Source organism: Mustelus asterias, unplaced genomic scaffold (assembly GCF_964213995.1).
Source record: "Mustelus asterias unplaced genomic scaffold, sMusAst1.hap1.1 HAP1_SCAFFOLD_210, whole genome shotgun sequence".
NCBI classification, from domain to species: Eukaryota; Metazoa; Chordata; class Chondrichthyes; order Carcharhiniformes; family Triakidae; genus Mustelus; species Mustelus asterias.
In genome coordinates, this window is record NW_027590197.1 from 204,706 (window position 1) to 228,726 (window position 24,021).

General features: G+C 46.4%; 2 protein-coding genes and 1 pseudogene across 3 annotated transcripts in view; 1 reads left to right on the plus strand and 2 right to left on the minus strand.

Annotated features, from left to right (window-relative positions):
• Positions 1–24,021, minus strand: part of LOC144485689 (uncharacterized) — a 259,005-nt gene that overhangs the window by 150,821 nt on the left and 84,163 nt on the right. The window contains exon 2 of one of the 2 annotated variants that reach the window (XR_013496184.1): positions 180–396. The exons of the other annotated variant lie outside the window; for it this stretch is intronic. The gene's annotated coding sequence lies outside the window, so the exon portion shown is untranslated. Of the gene's footprint in view, positions 1–179; positions 397–24,021 lie in introns of those variants that run through there. 2 annotated transcript variants of the gene reach the window in all.
• On the plus strand, positions 6,250–23,327 carry LOC144485657 (uncharacterized). The gene is made up of 2 exons (XM_078203755.1): positions 6,250–7,172; positions 22,991–23,327. Exons 1-2 carry the CDS (start codon positions 6,250–6,252, stop codon positions 23,325–23,327), a joined length of 1,260 nt encoding a protein of 419 aa, XP_078059881.1.
• Positions 15,922–17,061, minus strand: LOC144485694 (uncharacterized; annotated as a pseudogene).

Below are 24,021 nucleotides of genomic sequence, written 5' to 3' on the forward strand. Positions count from 1 at the left end.
GATCAGCTGTCTCTGCTCCTTCCCTCTCTTCCATTCGCCCACCGGGCTAAACTGTCTTTAAATTTCCTTCTGGCCTGACTCTTGAACTCATAAATACAAACAGGAAGTGCTGTAAAAACACGCGGGTCTGACAGCACCTCTGGCGAGAGAAACAGATTTAATGTTTTGGGAGGCACGGTAGCACAGTGGTTAGCACTGCTGCTTCACAGCGCCAGGGACCCAGATTTGATTGCCGGCTTGGGTCACTGTCTGTGTGGAGTTTGCACATTCTCCCCGTGTCTGCGTGGGTTTCCTCCAGGTGCTCCGGTTTCCTCCCACATTCTGAAAGACGTGCTGGTTAGACGCATTGACCCGAACAGCTTGTCTGGACTTGCAGAATCTCACTGGCTGTCCTGTCTGGAGACAATACACATCTCTTTAACGTGTGCTTAATGCTCCCTCCATTCACATTGTTTGTACCTTTAAGACTTGAATATCTGTAAAGACTGCATTCCAATCATTATTCTGTAAATTGAGTTTGTGTCTCTGTATGCCCTGTTTGTGAGCATTTCTCCACTCCACCTGACGAAGGGGCAGCGCTCCAAAAGCTAGTGGCATTTGCGACCAAATAAACCTGTTGGACTTTAACCTGGTGTTGTTAAACTTCTTACTGTGTTTACCCCAGTCAACGCCGGCATCTCCACATCATGGATTCAGTTCTCCAGCTCCTGTCTGCAGACTGACAATAAAACCAATGGGTCTTATTGGGGGTGTTGGGGCCTCCAGCGGGTGTTTGTGAATCCTCCCCGCCCACCTCCCAGGGTTTCCTTCCTTCCCAGAGATCAGAGTCCTCATTGATTTGAGGCCAAAGTGTAACCTCTTATTTATTGTCCCCCTCCCCCATCCTCTGATGTGAACCATCCTCCAGTGGCTGAGCCAGGATGGGGCCGTTAACCTGGGCCTGTTCCCGGGAGGGAGGGAGGGAGAAGCCCCGCAGCTGCAAACCAGGGAGCTGACAATGATTCTGAAGGGTTTGCGGATCCACAAAGTGTTTCCAAATCCTCCCAGCCACCGCCTAACGCTGACTCCGCTTCTCCGGGACAAACAACCGCCAAGGACAGCAATGACACTGCGCATGCTCCACATCACAATGCCCGGCACTGATTGACGGCAGCTCCGGACCAATAGGAAGAGGGGGCGGGGCTGGAGGACTGAGCGGGAGCGGCTGGTCCTCCGACCAATCAGAGTGAATGAGGGGCGGGACCTGAAGCATGCGCAGTGCGGGTAATGGCGACGGACAGACGGATGGTTTTAACTTGGAAGCGAGATCAATACGAGGTAGAGGGCGGCGTGCGAGGAATGATAAATGTGGCGGGTGGGTGGAGAGGCTTTGTAAACATGTTGTTCAAACCCAAACCCCGGAAATGAACTTCCCGGTTCCCCCCCTTTGTACCAAATGGAGCGGCAGCTTGTAGTGTTAGACCCGGGCTGACTGCCGCCATTGAGGCTGCATGTGGGAGGCCGGCAGGGATTGTGATCGGAGAGTGAAGCCCTGACGTCACAATGGAATGGGTGACAGTGTGACGTCACAATGGAATGGGTGGGAGTGTGAGGTCACAATGGAATGGGTGAGAGTGTGATGTCACAATGGAATGGGTGAGAGTGTGACGTCACAATGGAATGGGTGAGAGTGTGATGTCACAATGGAATGGGTGAGGGTTCCAGATGAGCTGAGACTGGGCTGGAGTCGGGCGATGGCACTGACATGTGGCCTGGTGGCGCAGTGGTTAGTGCAGCTGCCTAACAGCGCCAGGGACCCGGGTTCAATTCCAGCCTCGGGTCACTGTCTGTGCAGAGTTTCTACATTCTCCCTGTGTCTGTGTGGGTTTCCTCCAGGTGTTCCGGTTTCCTTCCACAGTCTAAAGATGTGCAGGTTAGACAGATTGGCCATGATAAATTAACCCTTGGCATCAGGGGGATTCACAGTAAGAAGTTTAACAACACCAGGTTAAAGTCCAACAGGTTTATTTGGTAGCAAAAGCCACACAAGCTTTCGAGGCTCTGAGCCCCTTCTTCAGGTGAGTGGGAATTCTGTTCACAAACAGAACTTATAAGACACAGACTCAATTTACATGAATAATGGTTGGAATGCGAATACTTACAACCAATCCAGTCTTTAAGAAACAAAACAATGGGAGTGGAGAGAGCATCAAGACAGGCTAAAAAGATGTGTATTGTCTCCAGACAAGACAGCCAGTGAAACTCTGCAGGTCCACGCAACTGTGGGAGTTACAAATAGTGTGACATAAATTCTGATTCTAGGATCGCATGATAAAGACTCAGGAGGAAAAAAGCAGAAATATTTATGTGAAATAGTGTGACATAAACCCAATATCCCGGTTGAGGCCGTCCTTGTGTGTGCGGAACCTGGCTATCAGTTTCTGCTCCGCGACTCTGCGCTGTCGTGTGTCGCGAAGGCCGCCTTGGAGAACGCTTACCCGAATATCAGAGGCCGAATGCCCGTGACCGCTGAAGTGCTCCCCAACAGGAAGAGAACAGTCTTGCCTGGTGATTGTCGAGCGGTGTTCATTCATCCGTTGTCGCAGCGTCTGCATGGTCTCCCCAATGTACCATGCCTCGGGACATCCTTTCTTGCAGCGTATCAGGTAGACAACGTTGGCCGAGTTGCAAGAGTATGTACCGTGTACCTGGTGGATGGTGTTCTCACGTGAGATGATGGCATCTGTGTCGATGATCCGGCACGTCTTGCAGAGGTTGCTGTGGCAGGGTTGTGTGGTGTCTTGGTCACTGTTCTCCTGAAGGCTGGGTAGTTTGCTGCGGACAATGGTCTGTTTGAGGTTGTGCGGTTGTTTGAAGGCAAGAAGTGGGGGTGTGGGGATGGCCTTGGCGAGATGTTCGTCTTCATCAATGACATGTTGAAGGCTCCGGAGGAGATGCCGTAGCTTCTCCGCTCCGGGGAAGTACTGGACAACGAAGGGTACTCTGTCCACTGTGTCCCGTGTTTGTCTTCTGAGGAGGTCGGTGCGGTTTTTCGCTGTGGCGCGTTGGAACTGTTGATCAATGAGTCTAGCGCCATATCCTGTTCTTATGAGGGCATCTTTCAGCGTCTGGAGGTGTCTGTTGCGATCCTCCTCATCCGAGCAGATCCTGTGTATACGGAGGGCTTGTCCGTAGGGGATGGCTTCTTTAACGTGTTTAGGGTGGAAGCTGGAGAAGTGGAGCATCGTGAGGTTATCCGTGGGCTTGCGGTACAGTGAGGTGCTGAGGTGACCGTCCTTAATGGAGATGCGCGTGTCCAAGAATGCAACCGATTCCGGAGAGTAGTCTATGGTGAACCATAGACTACTCTCCGGAATCGGTTGCATTCTTGGACACGCGCATCTCCATTAAGGACGGTCACCTCAGCACCTCACTGTACCGCAAGCCCACGGATAACCTCACGATGCTCCACTTCTCCAGCTTCCACCCTAAACACGTTAAAGAAGCCATCCCCTACGGACAAGCCCTCCGTATACACAGGATCTGCTCGGATGAGGATGATCGCAACAGACACCTCCAGACGCTGAAAGATGCCCTCATAAGAACAGGATATGGCGCTAGACTCATTGATCAACAGTTCCAACGCGCCACAGCGAAAAACCGCACCGACCTCCTCAGAAGACAAACACGGGACACAGTGGACAGAGTACCCTTCGTTGTCCAGTACTTCCCCGGAGCGGAGAAGCTACGGCATCTCCTCCGGAGCCTTCAACATGTCATTGATGAAGACGAACATCTCGCCAAGGCCATCCCCACACCCCCACTTCTTGCCTTCAAACAACCGCACAACCTCAAACAGACCATTGTCCGCAGCAAACTACCCAGCCTTCAGGAGAACAGTGACCAAGACACCACACAACCCTGCCACAGCAACCTCTGCAAGACGTGCCGGATCATCGACACAGATGCCATCATCTCACGTGAGAACACCATCCACCAGGTACACGGTACATACTCTTGCAACTCGGCCAACGTTGTCTACCTGATACGCTGCAAGAAAGGATGTCCCGAGGCATGGTACATTGGGGAGACCATGCAGACGCTGCGACAACGGATGAATGAACACCGCTCGACAATCACCAGGCAAGACTGTTCTCTTCCTGTTGGGGAGCACTTCAGCGGTCACGGGCATTCGGCCTCTGATATTCGGGTAAGCGTTCTCCAAGGCGGCCTTCGCGACACACGACAGCGCAGAGTCGCGGAGCAGAAACTGATAGCCAGGTTCCGCACACACAAGGACGGCCTCAACCGGGATATTGGGTTTATGTCACACTATTTCACATAAATATTTCTGCTTTTTTCCTCCTGAGTCTTTATCATGCGATCCTAGAATCAGAATTTATGTCACACTATTTGTAACTCCCACAGTTGCGTGGACCTGCAGAGTTTCACTGGCTGTCTTGTCTGGAGACAATACACATCTTTTTAGCCTGTCTTGATGCTCTCTCCACTCCCATTGTTTTGTTTCTTAAAGACTGGATTGGTTGTAAGTATTCGCATTCCAACCATTATTCATGTAAATTGAGTCTGTGTCTTATAAGTTCTGTTTGTGAACAGAATTCCCACTCACCTGAAGAAGGGGCTCAGAGCCTCGAAAGCTTGTGTGGCTTTTGCTACCAAATAAACCTGTTGGACTTTAACCTGGTGTTGTTAAACTTCTTACTGTGTTTACCCCAGTCCAACGCCGGCATCTCCACATCATCAGGGGGATTAACAGGTAAATATGTGGATAGGGCCTGGATGGGATTGTTGTCGGTGCAGGCTCGATGGGCTGAATGGCCTCCTCCTACAATGTATTTTATGATTCATTACTGTTAATTAATTAATTACTTTGAATGAAGGTGGTCTTGATGATGATGTGGACGTGGTTGGAAGCTCATATTGGGATGAACTATTTCACCCTGGTTGTGAACAGCCTGGTTCAGCCTCAGACAGTAAGTAATCTCACAACACCAGGTTAAAATCCAACAGGTTAATTTGCTGGCATAAGCCACAGGATTTTGGAGCGCTGCTCTTCATCAGGTGAGTGGGAGTTCTATTCACAAACAGGGCACAGAGACACAAACTCAATTTACAAAATAATGGTTGGAATGTGAGTCTTTACAGGTAATCAAGTCTTAAAGGTACAGACAATGTGAGTGGAGAGAGGGTGAAGCACAGGTTAAAGAGATGTGTATTGTCTCCAGCCAGGACAGTTAGTGAGATTTTGCAAGCCCAGGCAATTTGTGGGGGTTACAGATAGTGTGAGTTACAGATAGTGTGACATGAACCCAAGATCCCGGTTGAGGCCGTCCTCATGTGTGATTGACAGATCCATGCTCACTGCTTCTTGCCCTGGATGCAGAGAGCTGAAAATTTCCATGCAGGCTGCCAGACAAATAAATGTCTACATTACTGGAGTAAAAATGTGTGGAATATACAGACCGAATTCACTTCATTCCCTTCAGTTGCTGCAAGTCCCCAATTTCCCCAGAATGAGAAAAGAAATGGAAAGGGGGAAACATTGATTTCCTCCCAGATGTTGTCCAGAAGAGGAAGTTTCAATCTGAAGCTCATTGGACAACTTCCGCATTGTGACGTCACAATGGAGCCTGCCTGAATCAGCGAATAGGAATCTCTCTTCCTACATCAAGAGCTGATGTTTCTTGTCTCGATGACCCTTTGTCAAAGCTCTGAAACATCAGTTCTTTTCTCTCCATCCAGATGCTGCCAGACCTGCTGAGAATGGGGAGAGAGTGTGTGGGATGGAGATTTACAGCTTTTGGGGAATGAGAGAGGAAAGAATGTTCCATAGAAATTGTCTGTTCTGAATTTCTATGCTGTACTGACACTGATGACTTTTGTAAACTCGTTTTACAGGATATTGAAAGAGGAATCACAGGCCGAAATCTCGAACGTCATGTCTAGACGTGACAGAGTCATATTCCTTGGGACCTCAATATCATCGGACTTTGAATCCAGAAGGAGAAATGATTGTCCAGTCTGTCGATTTGAAAAGATTTGAAATGTCAGTGTGAGTGAAAAAGCATCAACACACTGCCACACTTGAATGAGAGTGTTCCAATGCACTGACTAAAGAGCTTTAACCAGTTACACAGTCTGAATAAATATCACACCATTCACAGCGGGGAGAGACTGTAATCTTGTTCTGAGTGTGGGCGAAGTTTCAACTAATTGTCCAGTCAAGAGAGAGGTAAGGACACCTGCACCATGGATAAACCATGGAAATGTGGGGACTGTGGGAAGGGATACAGAGCCCCATCTAAGCTGGAAGCTCATCGACGTAGCCACACTGGGGAGAGACCATTCACCTGCTCTCAATGTGGGAAGGGATTCACTCGATTATCCCTCCTGCAGAGACACCAGCGAGTTCACACTGGAGAGAGGCCATTTTCCTGCTCTCAATGTGAGAAGGGATTCAGTCAGTTATCCGACCTGCAGAGACACCAGCGAGTTCACACTGGGGAGAGGCCGTTCACCTGCTCTCAGTGTGGGAAGGGATTCACTCAATTATCCACCCTGCGGACACATGAACGAGTTCACACTGGGGAGAGGCCATTCACCTGCTCTCAGTGTGGGAAAGGATTCATTCTGTTATCCAGCCTGCGGATACACCAGCGAGTTCACACTGGGGAGAAACCATTCACCTGCTCTCAGTGTGGGAAGAGATTCACTCAGTCAGCCGACCTGCAGAGACACCAGCTACGTCACACAAGGGAGAGGCCGTTCACCTGCTCTCAGTGTGGGAAGGGATTCATTCTGTTATCCAGCCTGCGAATACACCAGCGAGTTCACACTGGGGAGAAACCATTCATCTGCTCTCAGTGTGGGAAGGGATTCACTAACTCATCTGATCTGCGGACACACCAGCGAGTTCACACAGGGGAGAGGCCGTTCACCTGCTCTCAGTGTGGGAAGGGATTCACTCAGTCATCCCACCTGCAGAGACACCAGCGAGTTCACACTGGGGAGAGACCATTCAACTGTTCTCAGTGTGGGAAGGGATTCACTCAGTCATCCAACTTGCAGACACACCAGCGAGTTCACACTGGGGAGAGGCCATTCACCTGCTCTCAGTGTGGGAAGGGATTCAGAGTTTCATCCCACCTGCTGAGACACCAGCGAGTTCACGAGTGATTCCAGAGGTTGGATTCTGCTGTTATTGTTTCTGCTCTCAATTACATCCAGGACTGCATTTTGTTCATTCTCACAGTTGGTCAATGGGGAGGGTCAGAGGGTTTTTTTCTGCTGGACTGGCCGGTCTCATGACTTTGCCTCCAGTGGGCTGATGCTCTTTGAGTCTTGTTGCGAATACCTGGTTTTTAGATTTCACACGGATCACAGAGTGACAGGGTGTGAGGAAGTTATAGAGGTTTACAACATGGAAACAGGCCCTTCAGCCCAACTTGTCCATTCCGCTCAGTTTTTACCACTAAGCTAGTCCCAATTGCCCGTATTTTGCCCATATCCCTCTATACCCATCTTACCCGTGTAACTGTCTAAATGCTTTTGAAAAGACAGTATTGTACCCACCTCTACCACTGCCTCTGGCAACTCGTTCCAGACACTCACCACGACCTGAGTGAAAAACTGCCCCTCTGGACCTTTTTGTATCTCTCTCCTCTCACCTTAAACCTCAAACTAAGAACAAGAAATGTATCGATAAAATGATTAGAGAACAGAGCCAACGTTTTGAGTCTGGATGATGCTTCATGAGAGCTGTTATGAAGGGTCATCCAGGATTGAAACTTTGGCTCCATTCTTCACAGGTGCTGTCAGACCCGCTGAGATTTTCCAGCATTTTGTGTTTTTGTTTCAGATTCCAGTATCTGCAGTATTTTACTCTTCTGATGAAATGATTAGTTCTGATTGGAATCCCCATGACCCTCCTTCAAAACAGAGGGAGTGGTGGCAGAAGGAGAAAAATGGTCAGGATGATAAAGTCTGGGTTCTGATTCTCCGAGCCCATGTAGAATTAACAAAATGAGTGAACCAGTTTATAAAGAACAGAAGTTACCCATCCCTAACAAAAACTGATCAAATTAAAATAATTAGGTTGAGGAAGAGAACAAAAGAATTCATAGATAAAGTTTAAAATCAACTTTGTTTTGTTGTTAGAGAAGTTTTTAAAAATTATGTAAAGTGATGTAACTGTGTGCCAAGTTTCTTCTCTCACTCCCCACCCCTTTCGGTTCTGTAGAAAAGTTAACCCTTTCAGCAGACAGTTGATTTAGTCATGGAGTCATAGAGGTTTCCAGCTTGGAAACGGGCCCTTCAGCCCAACTTGTCCATGCCGCCCCTTTTTTAACCCCTGTGCTCATCCCAATTGTCCACGTTTGGCCCATATCCCTCGACACCCATCTTACCCATGTAACTGTCTAAACGCTTTTTAAAAGACAAAATTGTACCTGCCTCTACTACTACCTCTGGCACCTTTTTCCAGACACTCACCACCCTCTGTGTGAAACAAGTGCCCCACTGGACCCTTCTGTATCTCTCCCCTCTCACCTTAAACCTATGCCCTCTAGTTTTAGACTCCCCTACCTTTGGGAAAAGATATTGACTATCTAGCTGATCTATGCCCCTCATTATTTTATAGACCTCTATAAGTTCACCCCTAAGCCTCCTACATTCCAGGGAAAAAAGTCCCAGTCTATCCAGCCTCTCTTTATAACTCAAATCATCAAGTCCCGGTAGCATCCTAATAAATCTTTTCTGCAGTCTTTCTAGTTTAATAATATCCTTTCTATCATAGGGTGACCAGAACTGTACACAGTATTCCAAGTGTGGCCTTACCAATGTCTTGTAAAACTTCAACAAGACATTCCAACTCCTGTATTCAATGTTCTGACCAACATGCAGAATGCCTTCTTCACCACTCTGTCCACCTGCAACTCCATTTTCAAGGAGCTATGTACCTGTACCCCTAGATTTCTGTTCTGTAACTCTCCCCAACACCCTACCATTAACTGAGTAAGTCCTGTCCTGGTTCGATCGCCCAAAATGTATTACCTCGCATTTATCTAAATTAAACTCCATCTGCCATTCGTCAGCCCACTGGTCCAATTGATCAAGATCGCGCTACAATCCTAGATAGCCTTCTCCACTGTCCACGATGCCACCAACTTTGGTGTCATCTGAAAACTTACTAACCATGCCTCCTACATTCTCACCCAAATCATTAATATAAATGACAAATAACAGTGGACCCAGCACCGATCCTTGAGGCACACCGCTGGTCACAGGCTCCAGTTTGAAAAACATCCTTCTACAACCACCCTCTGTCTTCTGTCATCAAGCCAGTTTTGTATCCATTTGGCTAACTCACCCTGGATTTCATTAGATTTAACCTTAAGCAACAATCTACCACGCGGTACCTTGTCAAAGGCCTTTCTAAAGTCCATGTAGACAGCATCACCTGTACTGCCCTCATCTACCTTCTTGGTTACCCCTTCAAAAAACTCAATCAAATTTGTGAGACATGATTTTCCACTCACAAAGCCATGCTGACCGTCCCTAATCAGTCCTTGTGTCTCCAAATGCTTGTAGATCCTGTCTCTCAAATACCTTCTGACAACTTACAGATGTGAATCACACCGCCCTTTAGTTCCCAGGCTTTTCCCTGCAGCCCTTTTTAAACAAAGGCTCCACATTTGCCACCCTCCAATCTTTAGGCACCTCACCTGTGACTATCGATGATTCAAATATCTCTGCTAGGAGACCCGCAATTTCCTCCCTCGCCTCCCACAGTGTTCTGGGATACACTTCATCAGGTCCCGGGGATTTATCTACCTTGATGCGCTTTATGACTTCCAGCATCTCCTTCTCTGTTATAAGTACACTTCTCAAGACATCACTTTATTTCCCCAAGTTCCCTAACATCCATGCTTTTCTCAGCAATAAATAATGATGAAAAATATTCATTTATGATCTCACCCATCTCTTGTGGATCCGCACATAGATGACCTTGTTGATCCTTAAGAGGCCCTACTCTCTACCTAGTTACTCTTTGGCACTTTATGTATTTATAGAACCTCTTTGGATTATTCTTTGCCTTATCTGCCAAAACAATCTCGTGTCCCCTTTTTGCCCTCCTGATTTCTCTCTTAATTCTACTCCTACACCCTCTATATTCTTCAAGGGATCCCAGCTGCCTATGCATGTCATGTGCCTCCTTCTTCTTGATGAGGGCCTCAATATCTCGAGTCATCCAGGGTTCCTGACTTCTACCAGCCTTGCCCTTCACTCTAAGAGCAATGTGCTTATCCTGAACACTGGTTAAAACACTTTTGAAAGCCTCCCACTTTCCAGACGTCCCTTTGCCTTCCCACAGACTCCCCCAGTTAACTGTCGAAAGTTCCTGCCTGATACCATCAACATTGGCCTTGCCCTAATTTAGAATTTTAACTTTTGGACCTGACCAATCATTTTCCATTGGTATCTTAAAACTAATGGAATTATGGTCACTGGTCCCAAAGTGATCCCTCACTCACACTTCTATCACCTGCCCTTCCTTATTTCCCAAGAGGAGGTGAAGTTTTGCCCCTCTCTAGTCAGGCCATCCACATACTGAATGAGAAATTCCTCCTGAATACACTCAACAAATTTCTCCCCATCCAAGCCTCGAATACTATGTCTGTCCCAGTCAATGTTGGGAAAGTTAAAATCCCCGACTATTACCACCCTATTTTTCTTGGAACTATCTGTAATCTCCTTACATATTTGCTCCTCAATTTCCCACCGACTATTTGGGGGCCTATAGTACAACCCTATCAAAGTGATTTCCCCCTTCTTATTTCTCAGTTCACCCCTTTTGACTCAGTGGGCGAACCCTCGGATATGTCCCCTCTCAGTACTGCCGTGATGTTTTCCTGAATCAAAAGTGCAACTCCCCCTCCTTTCTTTTCTCCTGTTCTATCTTTCCTATGGCATCTTGTTTTTAACTTGTTTTTAAATCACCCAGAAACTCGTGTCTATTTTAGTTTATAATTGTGGATTTATTGGAGCCAGTTAAATGTGGAAATTTTAAGCGTAGCCTGGAGGAATTTGGAATAACTGAGAATTTTATATTGTTGTCACCTCAACCCCAGGTAAAGAACAAAGAGATTGCAGGTGGTAACGTGTTTGGGATTTTAAATTAACAAAGATTAGATGTTGCTGATAAAATGGCTTAAAAAGGGTTAAGTTATAATGAAGGATCTTGGATCTTATTTTAATCAAGGAGTTGTGAGCTTGTAGTGCTCTATCACTTTAAGAAGCTATCGCTGCGAGAGAGAATGCTGAGGATTCATTGACTGAAATTTACGAGCTGTGAGAATCTGTGTGTTTCATTTTGTTTTCTGTGGATGTTTGTAGATGTGTTTTATTATTGTTTTGGGCTACATTTGTTAAGTTTTATCTTTCTGGGGAATTAACCTTACCTTGAGTCTTTGATTAAAGGCATTTTTGGAAGTTTTAAAAACAGAATCACAAGAACGCTTAAGTAATTAATTTTGGTTATTGTTGTTGTAAAGCACATGCTAAGTTTCTCTGTTTGTGTATGGATGATATTTGTGGGTTGAATGCTTCAGGCTTTGAGTTTTTCTGTCTGTGATTTAAATCAAACATTTAAAAAAGGAAGTGTAATTAATAAAATGTTTTTTTTCAAAAGTTATGAACTTGGAGCCATATTTACTGGACAGAGACATCTTTCCAGGATATTTTACTAAACATGCAGGAATTTTAATCCGGATAAAACTCACATGTGAGAATGAGAGTTTTAATTTGTAATGGTTATTTAAAATTTGGTACATATGAAACGACTCTGACCAATCCTGTGTTGGATTGATCTTGGGTTAAACTTCCTGTCAGGTCCAAAGATTTATTCCTGACACAATTAACACAATGAAAAGGAAAATTCTGGAATTGGATACTGAAGAACAGAGTTTAAAAGGAGAGATTATTAAATAGAAATGATTCCCAGACCGTGTGATCGTTAGGTTGGAACAAAGGAAGGTTGCTGACATCCATTTGAGAACTTTTAATCCACCCCTTTTCAAACTCAGTCTATGTACAAAGAAAACCCCAAGGATGGTAGATAAGGGGGTCTGGAAAACATCATGATGGGGGCACCTATCTGTTCATGAGATGCTGACAAAGCCCCATGATGCCCAGATACTAATTTAATTGCACCTCTAATGTATGTAATCTATCACCATTCTGATTGGATTGTGTCCAGCTGGGATGGACTAAGTAACTGCATAAGAATTGATCATATTCTTTATTGGGTGGAGTTGCACGTGGTCAGCCCCTGTGGCTTCTCCCCGCTGGCCTAGCTCAATAAACTGTTTGTCGATTGAATCAGGTTTGAGTGTTGAATGATTCTTCTGAGTTCATTCCCCCCAACACACTGGGTACATTACCACTTCATCCTCGGGAGTGGCCTGATAGGCCGTGGTCCAGACTACATGTGGCCCTTGGGGGACCTTTCATGAATCACATGTTTTTGCTTGTTGTAGATGCACATTCAAAATGCTTGGAAGCACAGATCATGAGTAATATTACAGGGCAATTAGGACTAGCTTATTGGTAAAAACTGGGCGGCATAGACAAGTTGGGCTGAAGGGCCTGTTTCCATGCTGTAAACCTCTATGACTCTAACTACCTTTTTTGTGGCCTGAAGTTCCCACAATTGGAAAGCAGCCAGATTAGTTAAATAGACAGCATTAATTGTGAGACAATTAAATAATAAATGATTCATTAATATATATGTTATAAAGGCTGGAAATATAAATTTGAACACAAGTTTATAACTTTTAGAATTGTAAACACATTAAGAATGGTTAAAATGCTGTGGGAATTACCAGATGTTCCCTTCCCATGCTGACAGAATAAAGAAAGATGAAAGGACTTGTTAACCTTGACTGGAGGGAATGAATCGGCTCCTGTTCAAGATGTCTCAACATTGAATGACTGATGTGAACCAATTATTGGTTGACACTCAGGCTACCCCAAGCTAAGAGATATCGTTTGAGAGAAAGAATTGTCTTAAAATTAAGACAATGTGCGCAATTAGCTAAAAACCAAACCAATGTCATTATTGACAAGTTATAGACCAATTGGCTCATTCCCAACAATTAGCTGAGGATGGCTTTCTACATTTTGAAAGTATAAAAAGGGGGATTCGAGAAACCAATTTGGTAGAAGTTTTTAAAAGTTAACTTTGTTTATAGTTTGTTTATTAGTGTCACACATAGACTTACATTAACATTGCAATGAAGTTACTCTGAAAATTCCCCAGTCGCCACACTCTGGCGCCTGTTCGGGTAAACTGAGGGAGAATTTAGCATGGCCAATGTACCCAACCAGCACGTCTTTTCGACTGTGGGAGGAAACTGGAGCACCCGGAGGAAACCTGCACTTTACTGTTCAAAAATCTATCTATCCTTGCCTTAAAAACATTCAATGAGGTAGCCTCAACTGCTTCACTGGGCAGGGAATTCCACAGATTCACAACCCTTTCTGTGAAGAAGTTCCTCCTCAACTCAGTCCTAAATCTGCTTCCCTTATTTTGAGGCTGTGTCTCCTAGTTGTAGGTTAGGGGGATGAGCAGGGTAAATACTTGGGGTTATGGGACAGGTCTGGATGGGATTGCCCTGTGTGTCAGGGGGATTATATGAGGTTACAAGGATAAGGCCTGTGTGGGATTGTTATCAGTGCAGACCTGATGGGCCAAATGGCCTCCTTCTGCACTGAAAGGATTCTATGATTTCAGAGAATTGTGAAATTGGAGATTACTGAGATAGGGAGGGATAAGGTCATGGAGGAATTTGAAAATAAGGATGTGAATTTTAAAATTGAAACATGACTTGACTTAAAGCCGATGTCGGCTTTATGGATGAATAGGATTTGGATGAATAGGATTTGGATGAATAGGATTTGGATGAATAGGATTTGGTGTGAGAAAGCAGACGGGCGGCAGAGTTTTGGATGATCTCACGTTTCTATGTGGGGAGTGGGGTGAATGTGAGAGGCTGCTCAGAAATGTATTGGAATCATCAAGACTAAAGGTAACAGATGGAGTGGGGTGGAGACTGTGGACATTATGGAGATTGAAATATTTGGTATCAGTGATGGGATGGATATGTGGTCAGAAACTCATCCTGTTGTTAAATCTGACAGCAAGGCCTGAATTTTTCATCCATTGGGCACACTCACACGGGAGTGCCTGGAAACGGGTGCAATCAGCCCTGGAAATCGGCCCCGGAAAGTGATCTCATGCTGGCTGGCTGATTAACGGGCAGTCAGTGTGAAACGTGCACTGGGAAAGGCTCAGTGCTGCCAGGGAGGGAGGTAAGGGGACGGGGAGGGAGGGAAGGGGACGGGCACTGAGGAAAGCGAGGGTGCTGTTGGTATTTCCAATACACTCCCTCAGGGGGACAGCTGCTGCGGAGCCTGTCTCTCAGCTACAGCCCTGGAAAAAATAAACTGTGATGGAGCTCCTCACACTTGTTGGAGGTGAGGATGGAGGAGATGGGGAGAGGGAGAACCCTTCAAAAGGAATTAACTTCTGTTAGCAGTATTTAAAAGACGCAAGACACTGTGTTTAACACAAAGCTGATTTATTTGACTCTTATCCAGAATATTTACACCTATAACCGGCCTGGTGTTCATTAATATCAGCAGGACCAGACTCCAGTGAATAATCTTCAATCCTGCAGGTGATTCACAGCGGCAAATGTTGTTCCTCTGTTTAAGAAAGGGAATAGAAATGACCCTGGTAATTATAGACCGGTTAGTCTGACTTCGGTGGTTGGTAAATTGATGGAAAAGGTCCTTAGGGATGGGATTTACGACCATTTGGAGAGATGCGGATTAATCCGGGATAGTCAGCACGGATTTGTGAAGGGCAAATCGTGCCTCACAAATTTGATAGAATTTTTTGAGGAGGTAACTAGGTGTGTTGATGAAGGTAGGGCGGTTGATGTCATATACATGGATTTTAGTAAGGCGTTTGATAAGGTCCCCCATGGTCGGCTTATGATGAAAGTAAGGAGGTGTGGGATAGAGGGAAAGTTGGCCGATTGGATAGGTAACTGGCTGTCTGATCGAAGACAGAGGGTGGTGGTGGATGGAACATTTTCGGACTGGAGGCAGGTTGCTAGCGGAGTGCCGCAGGGATCGGTGCTTGGTCCTCTGCTCTTTGTGATTTTTATTAATGACTTAGAGGAGGGGGCTGAAGGGTGGATCAGTAAATTTGCTGATGACACCAAGATTGGTGGAGTAGTGGATGAGGTGGAGGGGTGTTGTAGGCTGCAAAGAGACATAGATAGGATGCAAAGCTGGGCTGAAAAATGGCAAATGGAGTTTAACCCTGATAAATGTGAGGTGATTCATTTTGGTAGGACTAATTTAAATGTGGATTACAGGGTCAAAGGTAGGGTTCTGAAGACTGTGGAGGAACAGAGAGATCTTGGGGTCCATATCCACAGATCTCTAAAGGTTGCCACTCAAGTGGATAGAGCTGTGAAGAAGGCATATAGTGTGTTAGCTTTTATTAACAGGGGGTTGGAGTTTAAGAGCCGTGGGGTTATGCTGCAACTGTACAGGACCTTGGTGAGACCGCATTTGGAATATTGCGTGCAGTTCTGGTCACCTCACTATAAGAAGGATGTGGAAGCGCTGGAAAGAGTGCAGAGGAGATTTACCAGGATGCTGCCTGGTTTGGAGTGTCGGTCTTATGAGGAAAGGTTGAGGGAGCTGGGGCTGTTCTCTCTGGAGCGGAGGAGATTGAGGGGAGACTTAATAGAGGTTTATAAAATGATGAAGGGGATAGATCGAGTGAACGTTCAAAGACTATTTCCTCGGGTGGATGGAGCTATTACGAGGGGGCATAACTATAGGGTTCATGGTGGGAGATATAGGAAGGATATCAGAGGTAGGTTCTTCACGCAGAGAGTGGTTGGGGTGTGGAATGGACTGCCTGCAGTGATAGTGGAGTCAGACACATTAGGAACATTTAAGTGGTTATTGGATAGGCACATGGAGCACACCAGGATGGTAGGGAGTGGGATAGCTTGATCTTGGTTTCAGATGAAGGTCGGCACAACATCGTGGGCCGAAGGGCATGTTCTGTGCTGTACTGTTCTATGTTCTAAAACCCAATCACTATAGTTACTTGTGGCCTCGCTGGTGTCTCAGCAGATGGGATGACTGAGTGAATCCCCTCCCACACACAGAGCAGGAGAACGGTTTCTCCCCGGTGTGAATGCGCCGGTGTTTCAGCAGATTGGATGAGTGATTGAATCCCTTCCCGCACTCAGAGCAGGTGAGCGGCCTCTCCCCAGTGTGAATTCTCTGGTGTACAGTGAGCTGAGATGATTTCCTGAATCCAGTCCCACAGTGAGAGCATCTGAACGGTCTCTCGTCAGTGTGAATACGTTGATGGGTCACCAGTTCCCCAGAACTTTTAAAGCACTTCCCACAATCCAGGCATTTAAATGGTCTCTCGTCAGCGTGAACCCGTTGATGGGATGTCAGCTCCACAGAACTTTTAAAGCACTTCTCACAGTTCAGGCATTTAAAAGGTCTCTCATCAGTGTGAACTCGCTGATGTTTCAGTCGGTGAGATGACTGAGTGAATCCCTTCCCACACACAGAGCAGGTGAATGGCCTTTCCCCAGTGTGACCATGTTGGTGTCCTAACAGATTGGATAACTGAGTGAATCCCTTCCCACACTCAGAACATGTGAATGGTCTCTCCCCATTGTGATCTCGCTGGTGTTTTAGCAGACTGGATGACTGAGTGAATCCCTTCCCACACTGAGGGCAGGTGAATGGTCTCTCCCCAGTGTGACTGCGTCGATGAGTTTCCAGGTCAGATGGATAACTAAACGCTTTCCCACAATCCCCACATTTCCACAGCTTCTCCCCAGTGTGACTGTGCTTGTGTCTCGACAGGCCAGATGATCAACTGAAGCCTCGTCCACACACACAACACGTGTATGGTTTCTCCTCACTGTGAACAGTGCTTTTTCCTTCCATGTTTAATATTCAATGATATTCAGGTTACGATAAATTGTACACCTCTGTCAGCTCCTGGTGTGATGTTTGGTTTCAGTTTCCTGACTGTAAATCCTCCTCTTCAAAAACCCTGTGAAATTGATTTAAAACAAAAAAACAGGAGTGAGAGAGAACCCACAAAAACACAAAGGCAGCTTGTGAAATTGAGCTGAATGAATCTGGTCATTTGTCTGATACTAATGAACAGTGCTGGATTATCATAAAAACCCAACTGATTCACTAATGTCCATCAGGGAAAGGAACCTACCACCCAGTTTGGGGTCTGTACAGACTCAGGCCTCTACTTAAGGAGAGTACAAGACAGTGGGAGAGAATGGGGAGTAATGCAAGAGGTGAGGTTGTGGGGGGGGTGGGGGAGGTGCTGGTGATGGCAGGAGGAGAGGGATTTTACACATCTATAACTCAGCTGGAGCTTTGACAGAATCTCCCAAACCCTCAACTTCCACCACCTGGAAGGACCAGGATCACAAGTGTGAATGAACACCTCTAAATTCACCTTCAAGTCTCACACACTGGGGGATTTTCACAGTAACTTCATCGCAGTGTTAATATAAACCTACTCGTGACATGAATAAATAAACTTTTTTAAAAAGCGTTAAACACACTGTCCTGACTTGTCTGCCATCCAGTGCTGGATGAACAGATATTTTATATATTGGGAAGACTGAAGCCACTGGTTTCAGTCTTTGCTACAAACTTCACTCCCCAGCCACCGACTCCATCTCTCTCCCTGATAATTGTCCAAGGCTGAACATGATTGTTCACAGCCATGGTGACATGTTTCACCTCAGGAATTAGGAGTCGGCCATTCGGTCCGTCAGGTCTTTCACTTCAGTCACTGTTTCAAGTCTGGATGACCCTTCTCCAAACAGTCATTCAGACTCGGAACGTTGGCTCTATTCTCTCTCCAAAGATGCTGTCAGACATGCTGAGATTTTCCAGCACTTTCTGTTTTTTGTTAAACATTCACTTGATTGCAGTTTGCTGTGGGTAAATCCTCCCCTTCTAACCCATGTAAAATAAGTTTCCAAAACCCATCACTCTCAGTCCAGGATAGAAATTCACAACATTGTGTCTGCCTGCTTTCCGGCTCAGGATTACTTAAGCTGGGACACATTTTCATTGGAAGCAGATGAGAAAATGTTCACTAGGCTGACTCCTGTGATGAGGGGGTTTGGCTTCTGAGGAAAGGTGGAACAGGTTGGGTCTTTACCCATTGGAATTCAGAAGAATGAGTGGTGATCTTGGTGAAGCATATTAGATCCTGGGGGAGCTTGACCGGGTAGATTCTGAGAGGATGTTTCCCCTCATGGGGTAATATCGAATTATGAAACAGTTAAAAAATAAGAGGTCTCTCAGTTTACACCATGAGGAGAAACATATTCTCTATGAAGATCATTAGTCTTTGGAAATCCCTTCGCCAGTAAGTAGGAGGCTTGGTCATTGAATACATTTCAGGCTGTGTTAAGTTGATAAGATATTGGAGCAGAATGAGGGCATTTGGCCCATCGAGTCTGCTCCGCTGATATGCTCCTCATTCCCATTTTCCTGCCTACTCCCTATAACCAGTTAAAAATCTGTCTAACTCCTCCTTAAATTTACTCACTGTCCCAGCATCCACCACACTTCGGGGCAGCGAATTCCAGATTCACAACCCTTTGGGAGAAGTAGTTTCTCCTCAACTCTGTTTTACGTTTGCTGCCCCTTATCCTAAGACTATGACCTCTCGTCCTCGAATGCCCCACAAGAGGAAGCATCCACTCCACGTCTACTTTCATCACCTTGTGTACCTCGATTTGATCTCCCCTCATTCTTCTAAATTCCAGAGAGTATAGGCCTATCTCTCTTCATACGACAAACCCTTCATCTCTGGAATCAATCTAGTGAACCTCCTCTGAACTGCCTCCAATGCCACTACACCTTTCCTCAAATAAAGGGACCAAAACTATGCACAATACTCCAGGTGTGGCCTCACCAATGCCTTGTATAGTTCCTTACATTTATATTCTAATCCTTTAGCTATAAATGCCAACATTCCATTCACTTTCTTTACAATCTGCTGTACCTGCATGCTGGCTTCCTGTGACGGGTGAACGAGGACACCCAGATCCTTCTGCACTGGAGCACCCCGAAGTCGCTCCCCATTTAGATAATAAATCGCCTTCCCAACACTCCAGCCCAGGCAACATGCTGGTGACTCTCCTCTGTACCCTTTCTCGTGCAATCACATCCTTCCTATCGTGTTCCTCAGTGTTCCTCTGTCTGTCTGATTCTGTCAGTTGATGTTTCTGAGATTCACCTTGGGACACTCTCCTACATTAAAGGTCTGATATAAATCAAAGTTATTTTTAAATCACATTGTAACAGACTGGGGAAGTCAGGATTAAAACAATATCTGGGTAAATGGAGTTTGGTCACAGGGCGGCACGGTAGCACAGTGGTTAGCACTGCTGCTTCACAGCTCCAGGGTTCCGGGTTCGATTCCCGGCTCGGGTCACTGTCTGTGTGGAGTTTGCACATTCTCCTCGTGTCTGCGTGGGTTTCCTCCGGGTGCTCCGGTTTCCTCCCACAGTCCAAAGATGTGCGGGTTAGGTTGATTGGCCAGGTTAAAAATTGCCCCTTCGAGTCCTGGGATGTGTAGGTTAGAGGGATTAGCGGGTAAATATGTGGGGGTAGGGCCTGGGTGGGATTGTGGTCGGTGCAGACTCGATGGGCCGAATGGCCTCCTTCTGCACTGTAGGGTTTCTATGATTCTATGAGATCAGCCGTGACCCCAGTCAATAAGAGAACAGGCTCGAGGGGGATAAATGATTTCCTCCTGTTCCCAATAAACTTGGGCTCAAACACCAGCTGATGAATGGAAAGTGATGGGAGAACTGGGGGGGAAGACACTTCACCAGAAACCAGCACTGGGGCAGAGTTAAAGAGTAGGACAGTCCTGTGGACAGACTACTCAGGAAATGGAATAGGTTGTTCAGCCCTTCAAGTCTGCTCTGTTATTCAATTAGACCCTGGTTGATCCATTAGTCTATCTGAACTTGAACAAATACCTGAATTGTTAACTCAAGCTGGTTACAGCAGTTATTAACAGCAGCAGAAACACACCATAGCTATCAGAATGCACATGGGTCAGTGCAGGATGTGATTACCTGTTCAATAACTGGGGAATCTTGTGAACTCGCTGGTGTCTCATTAGGTTTTGTGACTGTTTGAATCCCTTCCCACACACGGAGCAGGTGAATGGCCTCTCCCCGGTGTGAACTCGCTGGTGTGTCAGGAGATCAGATGAGTTAGTGAATCCCTTCCCACACACGGAGCAGGTGAAAGGCCTTTCCCCAGTGTGAGCACGCTTGTGTTTCAGCAGGTGAGATGAACTGCTGAATCCCTTCATACACACAGAGCAGGTGAATGGCCGCTCCCCAGTGTGAAGTCGCTGGTGAGTGCGAAGGTTGAACATTCGACTAAAACTCTTCCCACACGCGGTGCAGATGAACAGACTCTTCCCAGTGTGATTGCGCTGATGTGCTTCCAGCTGGGATGGAGAACTGAATTCCTTCCCACAGTCCCCACATTCCCATGGGTTCTCTATGGTGTAGATGTCCTTGTGTTTCTCCAGGTTGGATGATTTAATGTGTGTATATTTCAAATATCCTGTCAAAGGAGTTTAGAAACATCACTATCAATACAAGATCGAAATTCAGAACAGACATTTCTACTTTCTGTGGAACATCGTTTCCTCACTTGTTCCTGTGCAGCAGTAAATCCTCATCCTGAACACTTTCCCTCCTCCCTGTCCTGCAGCCAACTCCCACACTGACCAACCAGCTCATATTTCAATGGATTGTCCCGTGTTTGAGTCCAGTGTGCCAGGCTGCATGGTATATGGGTGCTGTTTCACCCATAAGATAGATGTGTGCAGCACCCTCTTCCAGCTGTTCTGGCTGCCAACCAGCCCATGTCCACCCTCGCAGTTCCAGCAGCACCGCGCACAATACTGCTCACCTGCTCTAACAGACTCATGAAGGATGTCCTTTCGTTTTCTCTGAGAGAGTTGGTCAGCCTGGCAAACCCAGTGTGAAATATCTTCACAAATCTTTTCTCCCACCCTCTATTCTGGATGGGTTCAGTTCTCTTTTGAATAGAGTGAAAATAAAATCAATTATTTTCTCTGCTGATCACTGCAGGGAGCTGCAGCTTTTTACTGGGGGTGTTGGGGCCTCCAGCGGGTGTTTGTGAATCCTCCCCGCCCACCTCCCAGGGTTTCCTTCCTTCCCAGAGATCAGAGTCCTCATTGATTTGAGGCCAAAGTGTAACCTCTTATTTATTGTCCCCCTCCCCCATCCTCTGATGTGAACCATCCTCCAGTGGCTGAGCCAGGATGGGGCCGTTAACCTGGGCCTGTTCCCGGGAGGGAGGGAGGGAGGGAGAAGCCCCGCAGCTGCAAACCAGGGAGCTGACAATGATTCTGAAGGGTTTGCGGATCCACAAAGTGTTTCCAAATCCTCGCAGCCACCGCCTGACGCTGACTCCGCTTCTCCGGGACAAAGGACTCTCGCTCCCGAGGCGAACAAAGGAATTGCGCATGCTCCACATTCAGATCGAGTGTCCGGCCTCATCAGCCGGACCGGACTGCGCATGTGCCAGTTCACAATGCCCCGGGGAGGGTGATTGACGGCAACTCCGGACCAATAGGAGGAGGGAGGCGGGCCTGGACTACCGTGGGGGAGCAGCTGGTCCTCCAACCAATCAGCGTGAAAGAGGGGCTCCGACGGAAGCATGCGCATTACGGGTAATGGCGACGGCGAATGCTTATGACCTCGGATCCGTAATCGCCGATCGGTGGGTACGATTGAACCGGCGAGTAGACGGAAAGGCTTCAGAAACCGGTTGTGCGGATCTGTAAACTCCCCCTAAAATTCACCAGTTCCCCCATTTGCATCGAGCGGGTCAAAGATCCCTGAGATCGGCCCACGCGTTAACGACCTCCATCTTTATTGGGGGCAATACGCGGCGGTGCGCATGGGTGATCACCATCTGTTTTTTATGTTTGCATTATTTAGTTTATAAAAACAATGGCATCATCCAGCCAATAAAAACATGATAATACATATCTGGACAAGTTGTTCCAATTGACTACAACATTGTGGTGCTAATTATGTATACAGCCATGAACAGAACTGGGCCAGCTGGCATTTCCAATGCAAATTGTCATGTAATTGCAACATGGAAGATGTCTAAAATTGAATTTGCAAAGTAATGACAGCATTGTTATTCATAGTATGAATATGGAAAATAAAAGACCTGTTTCAGCAAACCTTCAGGTGAGGTAATTTAGGAAGTGCTAATCACCATCTTTGGAAGGAAGGATTTGCAGTTGGAAAACTCAAACTAAACATCACATCAGAATCTGATGGAGTCACTCAATTTATCCAAATCTGAAATCATTGGGTTGTAAATGTGGAAGGAGAAAGTACCATTCACAGTGGGGAGAAACCGTCCGTGTGTTGTGTGTGTGGATGAGGCTTCATCTGATTGTGGAACCTGGAGAGACACAGGACACCCACAGCATGAAGAAACTGTGGAAATGTGAGGCCTGTGGGAAGGGATTCAGTTACTCAGTTATACTGGAAACTCATCAGTGCGTTCACACTGGGGAGAGGCCATTTACCTGCACCGAGTGTGGGAAGAGCTTCGCAAATTCAACCAACCTGCTGAGACACCAGCTCGTTCACACTGGGGAGAGGCCGTTCACTTGCACTGAATGAGGGAAGGGATTCACTCATTCATCATATCTGTTGAGACACCAACCAGTTCACACTGCAGAGAGACCTTTTAAATGCATGGACTGTGTGAAGTGCTGCAAAACCTCTGGGAACTGAAGCACCATCAGCATGTTTCACACTGGGGAGAGGCCGTTCAGGTGCTCTCACTGTGGGACTGGGTTCACACAATCATCTGACCTCACTGTACACCAGCGGATTCACACTGGGGAGAGGCCGTTCACCTGTAAAGAGTGTGGGAAGGGATTTGCTCAGATGTCCACTCTGCTGACACACCAGTGGATTCACACTGGAAAGGGACCATTCACCTGCCCTGAGTGTGGAAAGAGATTCATTAATTCATCCCACCTGCTAACGCACCAGCAGATCCACACTGATGAGACTGAACTGCGGAAAGTGCAACAAAAGTTCTGGGGAACTGCTGTCCCATCAATGAGTCCACACTGACGAGAGACAATTCAAGTGTTGTCATTTTGGTCTGAGTTCAGGTAACCTCATCCCACTGTACACCAGTGCATTGACACTGAGGAGAGAATGTTCACTCCCTCTGAATGTGGGAAGAGAGTCACTCATTCGTCCCATCCGCTGAGATCCAGTGATTTCAGAAATAACTACATTAATTGTATTTTACTTTTAATCACAACCAGTACTGAATCGCATTCTTTGGGGTCTGTTTCTACTGCTGATGATAAACTCCAGGCCAGTTGTATGTTTTTAATCTTCTGGTTAAAAGTTAAATAAATCAGCTTTATGTTAAGCTGAGCGTCAATCTTTTTGATATCGGCAATATGTTAGGAGTTTTTGAGATGCTCTGCCCATTCCCTCTTTCCTCCATCCTCACTTCCAATAACAAGTGTAAGCAGCTCATAGAGCTTCTTTAAGATTGAGAACATCCAATGAATTACCTCTACTACTTCCAACAGCCCACCAGAAAAATACTGCTTCTAAAGTTCCTCATTGTCTGAGCTCTGAACCTGCATCTTCCTCTGGGTTCTGTCACCATTTAATTGGGACCATCAGTGGAGGTGTTTTTAACCCAGCATTCCCCATGGTTGAGAGTATCCCCTTTCCACAGCACAGGAGAGCAATGGGCAGGCCTGGTTCTGCCCTGTGCTTGGAGCATCCGCAGTGTCAGCCATGA